Below are 17,916 nucleotides of genomic sequence, written 5' to 3'. Positions count from 1 at the left end.
TCGTTTCCTTAAGCTGTTTTTAATTTTTAAAGTGATAGGAAAATTTAAAGTTTCTCTTATTGATAGCATTGAGTCACTAATGTCAGACTGATTGTCTTCCATGTCACTGGTCAGTGACTGAGCTTGAAGTCTGCCAATGATGCAAGTTTTTAATGACTTTTCTCTCTTCCTCCACAGGCCTCCAGGGTGGTCAGATGTTCTTTAATGCAGTTAAAGAGGGAGACACTGTGATATTTGCCAGTGATGATGAACAGGATAGGATATTATGGGTTCAGGCCATGTATAGGGCCACAGGCCAGTCATACAAACCCATTCCTGCGATTCAAACCCAGAAACTGAATCCTAAAGGAGGAACTCTCCATACAGATGCTCAGCTTTGTAAGTTTTGTTGAAAAATAATTTGATTATCAATTAATAACCTTAATAAGATATAAAAATGAGACACACTTATTCAGTATCATAGTTTATATTATTAACGAATTCCTAATTGAATAAAAATCATTTGTATTAGTAGCCATAGAATCAGCTCTCTAATTTTTCACACGGATCTGGAGTAGATGTTGCCTGGGGTTTTAGTCTTGAATTTGCCAAGCACTGGGGTGTATCTGTGAATCTCAAGAACACATAAGAAAATTCTCCAAAACTTCAATAAGATTTTTCTAAACTTATTATTTTAACTTACGTGTGCTATAAAAATAGGGAAAGTATTGTGAAGTCAAATAGTCTTTGATAGGACTCTGGGACACCAGAATGGTGGACCATCACTTCCTAGGGTGGTTCTTAAGCGTTCTAAAGGATAATAGGGCTGTTTCCTGTTGTAGATTGGTAAAAAAGAGTAAGTCATCAAGCCAACTTTATCTAGATACCTTAGTATTCATGTCACCCTTTGTATGCTAATTTAAATCATTAAAAAGTTATTTTTTCATTTGAATCTACAAGTGATTAATAACAAATGATGGAATAATTATAGAAACATTTTCAAACCCAGCTTTAATAATCATTAAACCAGCTGTAACTTGCTGCACTCCTTTGCAAAGCTTCTCTGGTCTCCTGTGTCATAAGTCAGTTCTTCTATGACTTTAAATTCAGTTTTTGGCTTCTCAGTGAAAAGGTTCTACTCTTAAGCCTCCTCTCCAGGGGGATAATGTCTTGACATGCATTATTTTGTTCTTCTGTTCATACATCAAATAACTAGTCCCTTTTCACTATCATTTCCAGGCATCTTAATAGCACATTAAACCAAATAATTGAAGATGGAACATGAGCTCAAGTCCAGGGCCTTTGTGTTTCAGGGTTTAAATGTCCATCTTTCCACTACCACAGTCCATCTTCATGTGATAGTAGAGCTCCACATGCATCGTATATGAATCTTAAAATAGTTTACTTCCATCTCTCCCTTCTGGGCTCTGGACTACTCTGGTCCTACATTTTACTTCTATCCCTGTTATAGACCCCACAGCGTCTTGCTCTTATCATCATTGCTTTCACATTCAATGATCTTCTAGAGAAATTAAAATAGTATGAGAAAATATTTGTTATAAACTTACCCAAGTAGTTATCAGTTCTAGCATTCTTCAATTCTTCATTGTCTTGTAAAAATATTTCACTTCTTGAAGGATTTCTTTTGATTTATGTGCAAGTCTGGTGGTGATTAATTCTTTTGGCTTTCTTATACATGGAAAAATAATTTACCTTCATTTTGAAAAAAAAAAATTTCTTCTGGTGCTTTAAGGATTTTGCCTCCTGCTCTAACACCTTTTTCTTTTAATATTGAGAAATATGCTCATTTTTGTCTGTTCCTCGGTATATAATGTGTCTTTTTTCCTTCTGCATTAAAGATTTTCTCTTTAACACTGGTGTTGAGCAACCAGCCTATAATGTGCCTTGATGTAGTTTTCTTCATGAAATTGTTCTTGAGCTCTATTCTCAGACACAGGTAAGTTACTCGGAAACAGTTCAATCTTTTCAAATATTACTCTTAAGTTTTGTTAGATGGGACTAAACGGCGTCTAGTCTTGGGTTAATTTTCCTCGTTTCTGGACCAGGATTCTTCTTAGAGACTGACGACCCATGAGCTTTGAGACTTCCTACTGGCTGTTGAGAACAAGCAGTATTGCAGGCTCTGTGTGCGTGTGGGCACTGCTCCCTCTCGTCCTTTACGCCGAGTTCTTCCCTGACCGCAGGCAGTGTCCTCACACGTGGGGGTGGTCAGTGTCCCCCCGAATATAGAAAGAGGCAGCGGGAGCAAACCGCCTTCTTGCAGGCTGGCTCCAGCCATTCCGACCTCCCTGAACTGTCCGTCCATCTTCCCCACGGGGCGAGCACACGGGTGCTCTGGGGCTTCTCAGGCCTGTGCCACAGCCTTGAAAGTTTCTCCTGCATTAACTTGAGCCTCAACTCACCTCTTTTGTTTCCCATCTCTCAGGAATCACTCTCCTGGGTTGCCTGATACTCCATGTTTTGAGAACTATTTTTTTTTAATGTTTTTTTGTTGGGTTTTTTTGGGGGGGTGGGGGGGGTTGTGGTTTTTTTTTCTTTCCAGAATTTTTTGTCATGTCACGTAGGAAGTAAATCTCTTCTCAGGGACTGCATCCTGACAAGAAACAGAATGATTGTTTTTTTAAGTTAGAGCGAGATTTTTCAACCTGGGCGCTAGTAACATTTTGGGCCAGATAATGCTTAGTTTCAAGGGTTGGCAGGAGGGCTGTCCTGTGGTTTAGTAGGATGCTTAGCTTCATCCCTGGCTTCCACTGCTAGATGCCAGTAGCAGACCACCCCCTCCTCCCAGTCTGATACCCAAAAATATCTCCAGACAGTGCCAAATGTTCGGGGGGCCAGAGTAAAAGATGAGCTAGAAACACCCTCATTTGACAACCACTGAGTTATAGTACCTTGAAAATTATTTTTAGGATAAGATTTCCTCATTGATTTGTGTGTCAGTATTTTTTAATATCCTAAGGGCAGGAAACACCCAAGGGGTGCACTGAGGTCTTGGATACCATCTGTCTTGTGTGCTGGCAAGTGGTCAGGAACCACTGGCCCAGGACATTAAGGCTGTAACTACACGATTCAGAATTAACAGATATAAGATCTACTAATGAGCTGATTCAAAGAGCCATGTAACCTCTCTCACAAAACCGTTCTGCTATCAGACGTCAGCCTGTTGTCAGAGCGGTGTCGTGTCCAGTAGGCTAAGTGGAATGGGGTTTTCCTGCCCTTCGATTCACTTGTAAAAAATCCAAACTTGTTAGGTTAACGACAGCTTTCTTGTATTCCAGGCTTTTGTAAAGTTTTCTATCACAGCAGACTGCTATTTTATGTTTCTTTAAAAAGGAAGGTGAGGAAGAAGGAAGAAAAATGTGTTTCTGCCTCATTGAATGAGAATACTGATCTTGACCTCTCTCAGAGAAGCCATTGGACTTCTCCAGAGAGCAGTTAGCCCTTGGCGTATTGTCCTGCCTTCTGGGACCTCCACAGCATTTCTTTTTCTTCTCTTTTGATCATCTCTAGGAAGAACAACTTTTAGAGTCATTAGTAGAAAGTAAGGAAATAATATGAAATTTCTGTTGATAGCTACAGAAATCAATATGCTCCTAATCCATTTAATATGCTTTTTCATTCCTTGCTGACCTATAGCTGGTAAGGGTAAGTATTTTCGTGATTTTTTTTTTTTTGCTTCATTGTACTAAAAAATTATATGATTTTTTAAGAAATTTCATGATCTTGTTTACAATGCCAGCCTTCTCCTTTCTAGGCAGTCCCAGAATATTTAGGTTAACTTTACCATTTATGAAACAAAAGCCTATTTTTGCCACAACAGAAAAGTAGAAACAACCTAATATCTACCATTCATGTGGGCATAAATGTAAGGGCTATAAAGTTGATATGCAAAAAAAGAAAAAAAAATAGTAATGTTAAGTGGAAAAATGCTAAATTGTTATGCGATATTTTAACTATGTTAAAATTTTATAAATATCGCTAAAATTATACCTAACTATTCACAGTAGGTGAGTTTAAGTAAAGGGACTAGTTACTAATCCACTTCCTCTGGTTTATGAATTATCTATGTTATAAAACTCTTAAAAACTAAACACATTAATTGTTTAGAGATAGAACAAAACAATTTATAAAGTCTACCTTATCTGAAGACAACCTTATTATCTGTTTTAGGATATAAATAATATGTATTTATAGATTTTTCTGATACATGAATCTACTCAACTTCCTTCTTTCTTACACTTTCAGGATATTTAGAAATTCTAAGCAAATGGTAAACAGAATGGGTAGGGTAGGGGTCTGCTCACTATACAAATTTTCTGCCAAACTGTGCATTGCCTTTTGCCAGACATTCTTCGGTTAAACTATCCTTTACTATGCAAAGCACCTGTTTTTCATTTTTCTCTCTTATGTATATAATGTAATACAATATGTATGTAACATAATACAACAGAGTACTAGTTGACTTCTAAAAGTAAAAAAAAAAAAGTCAAAAATGAACCAGAGAAGTTACCTTCTTTTAAAGTCAAATTTTTAAAAAAAAATTCTTCAATCAGTATATAAACTTACATTTAAATTTTTTAGCTTATTTTCTTGATTGATCTAGTAATTACACTTCACACTTCACAGGTATATTTTACTATACATCAAATATATTATTTCAAATACATGTTGAATGTTGGTTTACTTTGCTTATGATTCTATATATGTGTTGATTAAAATTGTCATCATGTGAAAATACTTATTTGTTATTTGCCACCATAAAGCAAGATGTGTAAATTCATACATCCGTTTTTAGTCAATTTAAAAAAAACAAGCTAAGAAATTATTTGGGTCAATAATAGAGGTGTGAACAAACTCCTAATTAATGCAAGTATTGACATTTCTCTTTGGTGTTCAGCATAAAACATATGTACATAAAACAAAAAATGCCAACCAAGATAATCTAAAATTTTGAAACTTCCTGTTACTGGCTACATGGGTGCTATCAAAAGACAAGAGGTCCTCTCTGCACCATGTTTAACTTATTGTGAATTTTCAAGCTTAATGAGAGTTTGAGCTAAAAGGAAAATAAAATGAGATGTGGGTATGGGTAAATGCAGCAATGGGCAGACTCTTAACCACAGGATAATTTTAAACCAAGTTACTGTATTTCAGAAGGTTCATATGTTGCTTAGTTCAGGATTTTGCAGAGGAGCAGGTGAGCTCTTAGGCAGCAGCACCTTCTTCACAGTCCTTTTTGGTTCTTGAGTCCCAGGCCCGGACATCTGGGTGGTCTCAGAATGCTAAGTGAATGGCCACCTCCTCTCCCGCTGTGTCCCATTTGCCTCTTCCCCACTCCCTTTTCCTCTTCTGTATTTTATTCCTAATTTTTCTCAATACAAGGAGCAGGAAAAAAAAAAAAAGGCAGCATCCTTAGAATTAGTTGCAAAGGAAGAACAAACATTTCAGTTAAATTTTTGCCCATCTCACATTCGGCACTGTGACTTAGATGCCTGTCCTTGGGGCTTGGATTCTTGAGCACCCAGGGGCCGACTGTGCTCCCACCAAAAGCCCCCCTCCCACACGCCACGGGGGTCCTACCGGCCTGCTAATAGTCCTCACGTTGTTTTGTAGGCTAGCTGTTTTCCAGCCCGAGGTAACTGTTTAAATTGGTACCGTCAGCCTACTTATTCTTTCCTCTTGACTTCCAACAGCTGTTACCCTAATGAAAAATTTAAATTTTCAGGTTCCATTTGAATAAGCCTCCATAATTCCATAAATCTATAGCAAATAATAATCTTTCTCAATTTGGGTCTTATTCCATCCACTTTTACCACACCTGGTGACAGTACCACCTAAAGACGCCGGAGCATATATCCAACTGTTACCATAGAAACTCTCCACCAGTATCCTCAATTACCATGTCCCACATCTGTAGTTAGTCCATAGGTTAATCATCACAATTTATGACAGTTTTGCAGTTCATTGTTCAAGCTCATATCTTGTTGGTTTCTTCTGGTAATTTTCTTAAATCATTTTGGAAAACAAACTGAACTAAGATTTGTCATTATCACTGAACATTTGATTAGTGCCATGAATAATTTTTCTTTTAAAACTAGTCACCGTAATTTTGTGTTTTAATAAACATTAATTGAAGATAATCGAGTATAACTCAGCTTTAAAGCAACTCTCCAAGCCTTGCATTTGGCTATGTAATTGAAAGGACAATTCATTTGATCCAGATGGTATCACTTTATTTTCTAAGAGTAGATGTAGATGTATTATGCCAAGAGAAAACTATATGAAAATAGCATTTTACAGAAATAAGAAACTAGGTAATATTTTAACAATAGATGTTTTCCTATTTTACATTATTAGTTCACGAGAGGATCTTAAGGTGAAAGCTTTCTCACACAAGGAGATCAAATCCATTGCTTTTTCAAAATGTATGTCTTCATAAATTCATGGAAATTAATGAATCAATGGTGCATGGTAAAGTATATTTGCCTAAAATATTTTAGATTCTGCTTATCAGACAGACATAAAAAGAGAGATGCTTAGTCCTTACAGCCTGTGTTTTGAAGATGGGATAATCCCTAAAAATATATTTCACTTTCATAAAGTTATAGCCCCAGAGAGATTGTAGGGTTATTTTTTTAGTAGAATTTTGTTTGCCTACTTATTTTATCACTGTCAATATAGAGTCTGTTTTTGTGACTTAAATTGCTATTATGAATATTTTTACACTAAAGGAAATCATTGGCAAAGTAATTTTTTCATTTGTGTGTGTGATACTGAAGGGCTTGACACATAGCAAATATGTAGTTTAGAGTTATATTTCATGAAGAAAACACTTCATAAAGTAAATTCATTTTTTAATATATGATTTAATTATAGAAACGAACCATAGATTCATTTTTTTCAGGAACATGTAGATTTTACTTAAAGACTATGTATCCATTGCTTTAAAATAAAAATTTTGCTTCTGTAAACCTTTATAAAAAGTAGAAGTAAAAAAAAAGAACTATGTAGAATACACTGTAATATTTATGTATATAATGTATTTTGTAGAATAAAAGAATTCTGGATTTTCTGTGAAATTTCTTATATATCCTATTCTCAACAGATAAGCCGTTAATGGGTGTTATTTTTGGCTTCTTGTTACTACCTTCCCTGGTGAAAGAAATAATGAGTAAAATTTAGCAGTGTTTTATAAAAGTAGTGATTTCCTAAAGGTGTTACTAAAAGCTTTTTTACTGAAATGAAGATTCTGAGATTATTTAGGATACAGAATAACAGCTTTATACCATATGTGCCTTGAGTTTTTCAGTATTCTGTGTACTCGTGAGATTATTTCACACTATCATAAATGTAACTTTGAAAGACTTTCTTTTGAAAGACTATCAGACATAAGAATAAAAATACCAGACAAGTTGAATTGTCTCATTTCTCAGTTCAGGAAAAGCAGTTTAATAACATTTAGTGTTCATCCAGTTAATACTAATTCATCTCATGTAATGCACTTAATCAGTCAAATAATTAGTAAATGTAAAGGAATATACATACGTACGCCAATTTCTCCGTAGATCCTAACCCCAGACCTCACATCCTCAGTGGATGCCCACTCCTTGCTTACTTGCTACATTCACCTTTTGATATCTGTCACTGGTGTGAGATCTTTTTTTTTCTTAAATGTGATTCTGAAGACCCTTCAGCTTGAATTACATAGTTCTTCCATCCGCAAATATGGCTGAAAGTTGAACTTGACATAGGATCAATATGATCTGGGCTAAATATCTAAATGTGACTGATTATGTTAGCATCATGTCCACAGATCGATATTGAGTTTTATTATGAGCCTGACTCTATAATTGCGTTTAATCAATAAACTTTTGTCTCTTTTCCTTTGCAATTTTAGGATTGTACCCATATAGGTTTTAAAAACTACATTTAGCTTACATTTAGGGCGCCACTTCTTGTAATGACCAGAGCGAGATCTATCTGTGAATTTTAAAGAACAATGGGGCCTGAGCTCTACCATTGTCAGGAGAGTCCGCTTTCATCCTGATAACTGATTGCTTGCCCGATGCGCGCTGCGCTTCTAGCAGAGCTAATGTCGTAACACCCCAGCACTCCTTTTGGGTGGTATACGGCTTTTTCTCTCTATGCTGAGTAACTAACTCACATTGAAGACTTTGACAAAACATACCATTAATGAAAGCAATCGTAAAAGCTTGCCTTTTGATAAACCCGCAGGGTCGACAGGCGTTGAAAGATGCAATCTGTAAAGAACAATAAATTTGGACCTTTGATTGAAGTGCCATTTGGGACGTTATGCTTTGTCTGCATATTTGCACAAACATGATGCTCCCTTTTTTATGTCTCTTAAGCTTGAAGCTTGAGAGCATTCATTGCCATTTCTACATTAAGGTTGGTCCCATTAAAGACTAAAAAAAAAAAAAGACTGGAAGTGGTCCAACAGAAGCCTGTGTGTTCATTTCTGCCCCAGTTTGCCATTTGGAAAGCAAGCTTCTAGCTATCCTTGCTGTTTTTTATGAGTAGATCTGAGTTCTTTTCCAGTCAGTTCCTTCTATAAATACATACTTAAAATGCATCTGCTTTTCTTAAAATTAGAAAATAAGATTATTTCACTGATGGATATTAGAATTTGCTTAGAGGGAAAATGGGATTTCTACCTTTCAAATGATTTGCAGATTTTTCCAGGTCATTTTTCATTGGGGTCCAAAAAAATAGCAATTTATATTAATATGCTGAATTCTTGGCAGTGTATTTTTTGTAACGCAAAGTCATCTGTTTATCAGGAAGCATTTTTGCATTTTGTGTCCCAAAATCTGTATTTGCCCATCGTTAAGCCAGAGAAGTAAATGTATTATAACACGCTTTCCTGAATTTACAGATGCAGACCGTTTTCAGAAACATGGTATGGATGAGTTTATTTCTGCCAATCCTTGCAAGCTTGACCACGCCTTCCTTTTTAGAATACTCCAGAGGCAGACTTTAGATCACAGGCTCAATGACTCCTACTCTTGCTTGGTGAGTACAAGTCTCTCTCTCTCCGGTGTGCTATAGGTTAGAATGAAAGATTTTCTTAAAGTGAGAAACACTTGTTATGAAGCGGCATTTTATTCCTGACTCCTTTAATAACTGTAGTGGGGAGTTAGGGATGAAGGATTCCGATCGATTGCTTCCCAATTTGAAAATTATACACTTGAAGACCACTGCTGTGCCACTCAATAGACAGGAGAGTAGACTCCAGCGGACGCGGAATCGTGGTCCGTCAGTCCCTCCGGAGAAGGCTGAATGAAAATAAAGGCTTTAATGAAGGTCAAAACAAGACAAAACCACACACACCTCTGAGATGAGATTCACTAACACCTGTGCGACGTTTTATGGTTTACATTCTCAGCAAACGTTGATCTCTTCCGTTTCTCTCTTTTGTTCCTGGAGCACAGCCTAGTGCTGGGGGAAGGAGACAGTGGAGAAACCGTATGACACAGGAAATCTTCGGTTTCATTGAACCTTCCAGAGATCATTTGAATTCCTTAAAAAAAAAAAAAGGGGGGGGGATCACGTAGCTGAACTGCAGCATTCTGTGTGTCGAAACCAGCCCAAAGCTGGGATGTGAAGTACAGTTCGCATTTTGAAGGCGCTACCCTCCTCGCGCCGCGGGCATTGGCCACCTCTAGGCGCAGCTGGTATTTTCTTAGTTCACTTTATAAAACGCGTCTGGCAACGAGGCGATTTCACTGACGTGCCCCCTTTAACCATCGTCTTCTTAAGTGATGCACACGGGGATTGAAGTTTTTCAGAACGTGACTGTTTGTGACGGACAGTTTAGATACTCTGAGTAAAATTGGCTAATTTTGAATGACCGTGGAGGAAAGCGGGTTGCCCGCGCCGTGGCAGTGAAGGGAGCATGGCACTAGGTCACCAGGGCCCCAGGTCAGGTCCGAATTGGACGTTAGCTTTATGGAAATAACGTAAACATGCCACTAATAATAACAAAGAATTGTCAAAAGACACTTGGATGCAGCTGCTTCTAATATCAAAGAGGACGCCCAAGTGGCTCAGGGCCCGGGATCGAGTCCTGCATCAGGTTCCCTGCAGGGAGCCTGCTTCTTCCTCTGCCTGGGTCTCTGCCTCTCTGTCTCTCTGTATCTGTGTCTCTCATGAATAAATAAAATCTTAAAAAAAAAAAAAAGAGTGCCTACAGAAAAGCAAATCAATCCTAGTACAGAAAGGGAAAAAATATATATTTTTTCTCTTTTGCAGGGTTGGTTCAGCCCTGGCCAAGTCTTTGTGTTGGATGAGTACTGCGCCCGTTACGGTGTGAGAGGCTGTCACAGACATCTCTGCTACCTTACGGAGCTGATGGAACATTCAGAAAATGGTGCTGTCATTGACCCGACCCTGCTCCATTACAGCTTTGCATTCTGCGCCTCTCACGTGCACGGCAACAGGTATTTTTACTTGCAAACACACAGTGAAATGTGTAGGGTTGACTGGGGAAGAGAGAAAAATGTGCTTGGCCACGATCACCTAGTAACAGATTTTAAATAGCAGACACTTCTCGCAAGAGGCGGGAAAAAAAACCCACAAAGGAAAATGTACATCAATATGCTTGTTGATTTAGGTGGGCTGCACTTTATGTTTCTTTTTGCCGTTAAAGCCACTTGAAAGAGAAAGGAAGAGAATGTCTATGAGATCAGAAGTTGCCTTCTGGTTCTTAGGTACCACCGAGTTCTAGGGTCTGCACAGCTGAAGTGTCCTCTGTAGCCCGTTGTTGTGCACACGCACGTCTGGGTGAGGCTCGTTGATAGGCCCGGGTCCACCTGCGGGTTCTTGCTTTTCGACCGCAGCGGAAGCTTCCACTGATAAAGCAACAGAGATGAGGAGGTTTCTGTGGAGTCGCCTCTCAGCCCTCTCCCTCACCTGTACTCTAGGAAGAAGGGCCCCCTTTTGGTTCGGAGCCCACGGGGTAAAAATATCCCCCGAGGCGGGTTCCCACACCCGTGTTCCTCGAAGCTCAAAATCTCTCCACGTCTCAGCCCCTCTCTTCCCAGGGACCCTTTACTGGGGTTCCGCCCACTAGGCAGGCGCCCTTTCTCCCACCCCCTTTGGGCTGTTCCCACCATTATGCCCTCCCGCTCCTTTCATATTTCCTTTCTTCCGACGAGCCTGCGTAAGCTTTTGCCAGCCTCACGGCGTCACAGGGCGCTTGAGGGCTGTGAGGTCCGGCTGCCCGGGTTCCGGGAAACACGCCTCGGCGGTGGCAGGCGAGGCTCTAGCCTCCTGATGCCGTCGTGTCGGAGCCCCCCGCCTGCGAGACCCATGCAGCGTAGCGTGTGTCAGACCCAGTGCGTGAACGTGCACCAGGGACTCGGGACAGTGCCTGGCACGTGGACCCTCAGGAGCTGCGGGGCAACCGGCATTGTCTAAAATACTGTTATCCGGGGGCTCCACGGCGCGGCGGCCGCCTTGGGCCCAGGCCGTGACCCCGGGTCCCAGGATCGAGTCCCGCGTCGGGTCCCCGTGGGGAGCCTGCTGCTCCCTCGGCCTGGGTCTCCGCCTCTCTCTGGGTCTCATGAACAACGATCACGTATACACTCACGCCCTGAAGCCACCTGGCATTGCTCTCTCTTCCGCACCGAACACCCGTCTCCGTCCATCCCCGGCTTCCTGACGTAGACGCAGCGACAGCCTCCTCCGTGGCCCGTGGGCAGCTTCCCTCACTCCCATCGGAGAGCTGGCGCTCCGGACCTCGTGCCTGCGGAGCCGCCGCGTGCCTCCCGAGGCAGCACCATCTCACCTCGGCGCCCTCTCGGTTATTCTCGACCATCTCTTTGCTGACAATTTTTGTTCCTCCAGACGCCCGAGGGCAGTAGTGTCCTTTCCTCACATCTGTTCCTGAACTTGCTCTGCCCTGAGAACGTTTCTACTTTACAGAAAAGTCGTACTTCGGTGGTCTTGCCCCTTTCCGCAGCCCCAGTGAGCTGCCTCTATACAGATGATTCCAAACCAGTCGCTCTCCTAGACTGACCCTGTCGACAGTTGACAGCCTGAATGTCCCGGCACTTTGAACTCTCTGGGTATAAAATTCAGTCCACATCTTGGGGCACCCGGGCCGCTCAGTGGGTTCAGCATCCAGTTCTCCACTTCGGCCCAGGTCATGATCTCAGGGTCGTGGGATCAAGCCCTGTGTCGGGCTTGCACGGGTTCTACTTGGGAATCTCTCCTCTCCCTCCGCCCCTCCAACCTCTTCCAAAATAAACAAATGTTTTCAAAAAAATTTAAGTCCATCATCTCACTAAAGCAGCTCCTGTCCCTTTTTTGGCTGTTAGGGTGCCTGGGAAAAAGTAACACCCGTGGCACAAAGTAAGTGTTCAGCAAACATTCCAAGAATGAACGAATGACTGCACCAGTGTTAACATCACTTCATTCCTGGCCTGGTCGTCTTCATGCGTCTTCCCTCCACCTCCTCGGCCCCGTGCGTTGCTGCTGCCGCCTTCCGCCTTTGCAGCACCTCTCGGGGTGGCCTCGGTCGTTGCCGGGGCACCCTCCGAACTCCAGCCGCCTTCTTCCTGCTTAATTATCTTGATCCATTTCTCCCCCGCCGCGCTCTCTCCCAGCAGTCGCCTCCAGAACTACAGATTAGAGCTCTCCCAATGTGGTTCTTTCCCCCCTACCCAGACTTGTCTCCGAGTATCCGTCCCTGCGTAACCTTTACCCCAGGCAACTCGCAATTCTCCGCCTAATGTCTGTTTGCAAGTTTGTGGTAGTCGGAGGTCATAAAACTCCTCGAAGGAGCCCTCTGCTAATGCCGACACTACGCACCTGCTACCTGGAGTTCCCTTATGAACGTGATCATGCAAACCGAGTGCCGAGTCCAACACGCAGCCCTGCTTGTCTCCTGAGGTATTTTGAAGGCAATAGCCAGTTCTCCTCACCCGTTAGCGCTGCAGGGGGATGTACCCCATTGCATGTTGTGGGCACACAGTAGGTATTTGTTGGACTGACACCATCATCGTTGCTGCCTCTCTTCCCACAGTGACGTAAAGCCCGGCCTAGTCTCAGCTTCTCTTCAGGCTTGTACCTCGCTACGGAGCTCAGCCTTACTTGGGAACGAGGAGAAGCTGCAGATCGAAGTCCTGCTTCTCAGGACCCCAAACTAAACCATCTGCAGAGTCCGCAAACGTCACTGTTGGGGGTGGGGTGGACAGTCAGGAGGCGGCACCGTCGTGGTGGCTCACGGACAGCCCACCTGAGCCGCTGTTGCAAGAGCCCAGTTTCTTGGCTCCTGGTCCTTTCTGTCTTTTTTTCTTTTCTTTTTTTTTTTTTTTAAAGATTTTATTTATTTATTCTTGAGAGATAGAAGGAGAGACAGAGCCAGAGACACAGGCAGAGGGAGAAGCAGGCTCCATGCACCGGGAGCCCGACGTGGGATTCGATCCCGGGTCTCCAGGACCGCGCCCTGGGCCAAAGGCAGGCGCCAAACCGCTGCACCACCCAGGGATCCCCTGGTCCTTTCTGTCTGACTCCCTCCCGACCAGTTGGTGTCAAAAGACTGTCTCCCAGGGTTAGGACTCCGACGCGCGAGACGATAAGATCGCAGCGAAACAGACATCCTCAAAGAATTTTGTATGATCAGGTGGTTTTCGTCCTTAACACCGAAAGGGATAATTAAATAGAGAAAACGTGAAGTAGATCCCAGTAACACTTTCCCAAAACGTGTATTTGAGACACATTTTAATGGAAAGTTACTGAGGCACCTGGAAACCGCTGCCTTGGAGGCAGCCTGATTTGAACCTGTAGGTTGCCATAGTTACTTTTATTCTGTAAAACTATTGTTTTCTTTATAATGTACACTGTAAAGTGTGATTTAAGGTGTGTTTGTATGTTCGTGTGTGTTTTATGCTCAACAGTGCACGTGAAATCAGTTTTGCAGGCTGGAATGTGCCCATTTTCAGGTGCCTCTGGGTGGCGTAAAAGCAGCTGGAGTCAGTCCGAGATTCAGCATTTGGGTCACATGGAGCTTAAGGGGAAAGAAAAAGGGAGAAATGAAGGTTCTAGGGAAATTCGAACCTCCGCTGAAGGTAGACGTCAGCAAAGACACACTGCAGGGTGCGGCGTTCCCTGTGTCCTCCCCCAGACTCACAGGTGTCGGTCAGAACTGCCGCGTCACAGCGAAAGAATCAAAGGAGGCCAGAGGTGGCCCCTGAGGCCTCATGAGACCCGCGCAGGGAGCCGTGCGGGGCAGCGCCTGACCTGGCCCCCGGGCGCCGCGAGGCAGCGGGTGCTTGCCCTCCTCTGCCGGCCTCCCCGTGCCCCCAGCCCCGGGCCGTGGACCGTGCGGGGAGCGCAGGGCGGGAACGAGGCCGCGCCACCGCCCCTTAGAGCCCGGCCCGGTGCAGCTGTCGCGGCGCGTGTGCGGTCGGGCCCTCCCGCGTCGGGCGCGGTGACCGGGCTCCCGGGACCGTTCTCTGCCCGTCCGGAGCCTGGTCTGGGCGCCGCCGCGCTCGTTAGCTGAGCTACGTCCTCGGGCAGCCGGGTCGGGCTGCGTGGAGGACAGCCCTGCCGCCGCGTGTGGAAGGTTCCGGAGGCGGTTCCCCCGCATTGACCCGGGGCCGGCAGGAATAAGGGAACAGGGTTAGGCAGCGAAGGCCTGGCCGGCCCTGAGACCGGGCCGACCAGGAGCAGGAAGGACCGGGGAGGCCTGCGTCCAGGACACACGCGCCCCGCGGGATGACGCAGCGGCGGAGGCCCGGCCTCGAGGGCCGGAGCCAGGGAGACAGGGCCCGGCCGAGCGCGCCCTGCGGCAGGCTCGGGGCTCACGTGCTGCTTAGGCTTTGGGGTTTGGCTGGTCAGGAGGACGGTCGGGGGCGACCGCGGCGACGCAGAAGGGCTCTTCCGTCTCGGTTCTCCCTGAGATGTGCGCACGTCCCCCAGGCTCTCCCGCGGGCTGCGGCCTTCCCGGGGCAGGGTCGGGCTGGGGCTGGGACGTGCCTCCCGACTCCGACTCCGGCAGAGCCAGGGCCGCCCTCGTGCCCCGCCCGCGAGGTCTCCTCCTCAGACGGTGTCCGCCCTTAGCACTTCGGTCTCTCAGTTACAGACCAGGGTGCGTTTCTGAGCAGCCTCCCAGGTAGGGGCTGCCGGGACCGGTGACGGGACCCGGTGACGTTCCCGCGTCCTTTGTTTCCCCTGCGGCGTCTTCATTCTGGTCCCTGACGCACGACTGAGAGAAAAGAGCAGGAAGCTGGAGCCTCGTTTCTAGGCCCCGGGAGCCGGCAGCTCAGACGCCGTGAGCGAGGCTTGTCCTCCCACAAGGCAGCGGCGGCGGGACCGGCTCGTCCTGTCACAGGTAGACGCACCCGTGCCCTTGAACTGTCCTCTGCGGCTCCCTCGGGGACTGTCGGAAACTAGAGAACTGCCGTCAGGCTTGCCCAGCGACGACGTCCCTCCGCCGAGCGTGGCCTTCCGGAGCAGACGCGCGAAACCCGAGGTGCCGACGCGCTGAGGCCGCAGTCCCCGCGTGCCTTCCCCCGGGCTCCCCGTCCATGAGCTGTTCCACTTTGAGCAGTTGGTCCTGCTGAGCCTCAGTTTCCCAGCTGTTCGCTACGAATGACCGTGCCATCGTGTTGTGCGTCACGCCGCCGGAACACCCAGCGGCTCTGACGGGACCATGGCCAAGACGTGGCCCAAAGCAGGAGCGAGGAACGCGGCCGTCCAAGGTAAGGTCACCCGGGAACAGTGACCCAGGTGGCCTGTCCGTGGCTTCTGTTTGGCCCCCGCGTCCTGCAGTCACAGCGCACGGATCCTAGACTTTCGGGGCTACTACGTGAAGAGCCCCCAGGACAAATCGTCGAGGAGGAGCCGACACCAAGGGTTCCCTCACTGTGCGTCAGGACGCCGCCAGGTTCAGAACAGGCAGGAGGTGCCCCCGCCCCGCCCCGACCCCTGCTGGGGGTGTAGCTTCTCTTAGGAAGGGGCCTGGAGAGCCTCAGCCCCTAGAGTTGGGTGCGGGAGGGCTCGCGGCCCCCGGTGGATTCCGCGTGCTCCGCCAGGTGCCGAGGTCTCAGAGCAGTGCGTGTCGCGGCTGCACCGGGCAGACGGCTCTGGGCGCCCCCGCACCCCTTCCCGCTGCCTCTCAGACTGCTCGTTGGGACGCGCCACCCAGGCGAGGGCCTCTGGACTGGGCCGGGCGCCCTCCAGCTCGCGCTCTGTCAGACGACACATAGATCTACTTTTTGACATTTACCAATAAGTCACCTTTAAAACCATCGGGGCTTTGAGGCGTCCGTGCGGGAAGGTTGTTCCCCTCCCGAGTGGGGCCGCCTGTAGTTCAAGGGCCCCCGGGCTTTCCCCTGACCTCTTGAGTGAGCTTGGTCAGTTGCCGACGCCCCCGGGGCCCTGGTGGTAAGTTCGGGGGCTCTCGTGGCGCTTTTTGCACCACGTGCTCTTTCTGCGTGTTCTGCACCGTTTGTTTGACCTTCTCTTCTTTCCCTTCAGTTCCTCTTGCCCGAAGGTCTTTTCAAAGGTGTAACTTACCTGCTTTCTTAAACTGTACTGCTGCTTCTCCTTTTGCTTAATTTTTTTTAATCAACTTTTTTAGAATGATTTTAGGTTTACAGGAAAATTGCGAGGACATTACAGGGACTTTCTGTATTTGTTTCCCCTGACATCACCGTCCTCTATCAGCAGGGTACTTTGGTCGCAACTAAGAACCCGACATTGGCACGTTTCTGTGACCTCACCGCCCGTTCTTATTTGGACCTCACCAGTCCAGTTTTTCTTTTTTTTTTTTAATTTTTTTTTATTTATTTATGATAGGAACACAGTGAGAGAGAGGCAGAGACACAGGCAGAGGGAGAAGCAGGCTCCATGCACCGGGAGCCCGACGTGGGATTCGATCCCAGGTCTCCAGGATCGCACCCTGGGCCAAAGGCAGGCACCAAACCGCTGCGCCACCCAGGGATCCCACCAGTCCAGTTTTTAAATTAATGTCCTTTTTTCCTGTTTCAAGGTCCAACTCAAGATGCCATCCATGTTGCATTCCATTGCCCCGCCTCTTCTGATCTGTGGCAGTTCCTCAGTCTTTCATGCTAATTTTTGTATTGCATATTTTGAGGCAGCTTATTAGATAGATTCAAGTTTAAAACTGCTAAATCTTCCTGGTAAATGAAAATTACTATTATTTGATGACCCCTTTCATAACGACGTATTTTTGCATTCTAGTTTATTTAGGTGGTTGTTAATGTAACCTTGTTTGGGGGGGGGGTATTTGATACGTTTATTCGTACTTTCAGCCTTTTTGTATTCTTGAGTTTTTGTGTTATGTTACAAATAGCAAACAAGATTCTGATTTAATTCTCCATTATGATGATTTCTGGGGTTTACTCCAATTTAGTCCATTTACAATTAACATGTGTGTTGATGTAAGTAAATCGATTTCTACCATTTTATTTTGGCATTTCTTTTTTGACTCATGTTTGTAAGCTTTTTGTTTCTTTTCTTGCCTTCTTGTTTCGTCCAGGTTCTTCTATTTTTTTCCCCTCAATAGTTTACATTTTCCAACATTAAGATTTTACTCTGCATATTGCTAAAATTTTAAAGTATTATGCTAATCCACAAATTTCCCCTCCTTCTGAGAAATGGAGAGACCTTGGAACATTTCACTGCAGTCACGCCCTTCCTTGCTCAGGTGCTTATTTTGCCTGGTATTTTAGGTGTATACTTTTTTGTTTATTTTCTGTTTTATACTGTTTTCTGTTTTATACTCAATACTAGCTTAGGTTAGAAATTATTTTCCTTTTTCCTAAAGTATATTCTTTGGGATGTCCTATAACGGAGCACCTATAGGTAGTGGATCTTTATTTGGAATTGTGCTTGTTTCATCCACATTTTTTTAAAGAAAATTTT

The 17,916-nt window shown here is 45.1% G+C and overlaps 1 protein-coding gene across 21 annotated transcripts in view; it reads left to right on the top strand.

Annotated features, from left to right (window-relative positions):
• The window catches only part of CADPS2 (calcium dependent secretion activator 2), a 457,875-nt gene that overhangs the window by 324,581 nt on the left and 115,378 nt on the right, over nucleotides 1-17,916 (top strand). For 14 of the 21 annotated variants that reach the window (XM_041727924.1, XM_041727927.1, XM_041727926.1 and 11 more), the window contains exons 11-14: nucleotides 178-378; nucleotides 3,637-3,645; nucleotides 8,897-9,033; nucleotides 10,273-10,460. In XM_041727924.1, coding sequence (XP_041583858.1) covers nucleotides 178-378; nucleotides 3,637-3,645; nucleotides 8,897-9,033; nucleotides 10,273-10,460 — 535 coding nt within the window. The remainder of the gene's footprint in view (nucleotides 1-177; nucleotides 379-3,636; nucleotides 3,646-8,896; nucleotides 9,034-10,272; nucleotides 10,461-17,916) is intronic. The other 7 variants (XM_041727925.1, XM_041727913.1, XM_041727914.1 and 4 more) reach the window with 1 other exon arrangement.

The sequence above is a fragment of the Vulpes lagopus genome, chromosome 13, assembly GCF_018345385.1.
Source record: "Vulpes lagopus strain Blue_001 chromosome 13, ASM1834538v1, whole genome shotgun sequence".
Classification (NCBI taxonomy): Eukaryota; Metazoa; Chordata; class Mammalia; order Carnivora; family Canidae; genus Vulpes; species Vulpes lagopus.
The sequence above is the reverse complement of the archived record's forward strand: the minus strand, read 5'-3'. Positions and strand labels throughout refer to the sequence as shown.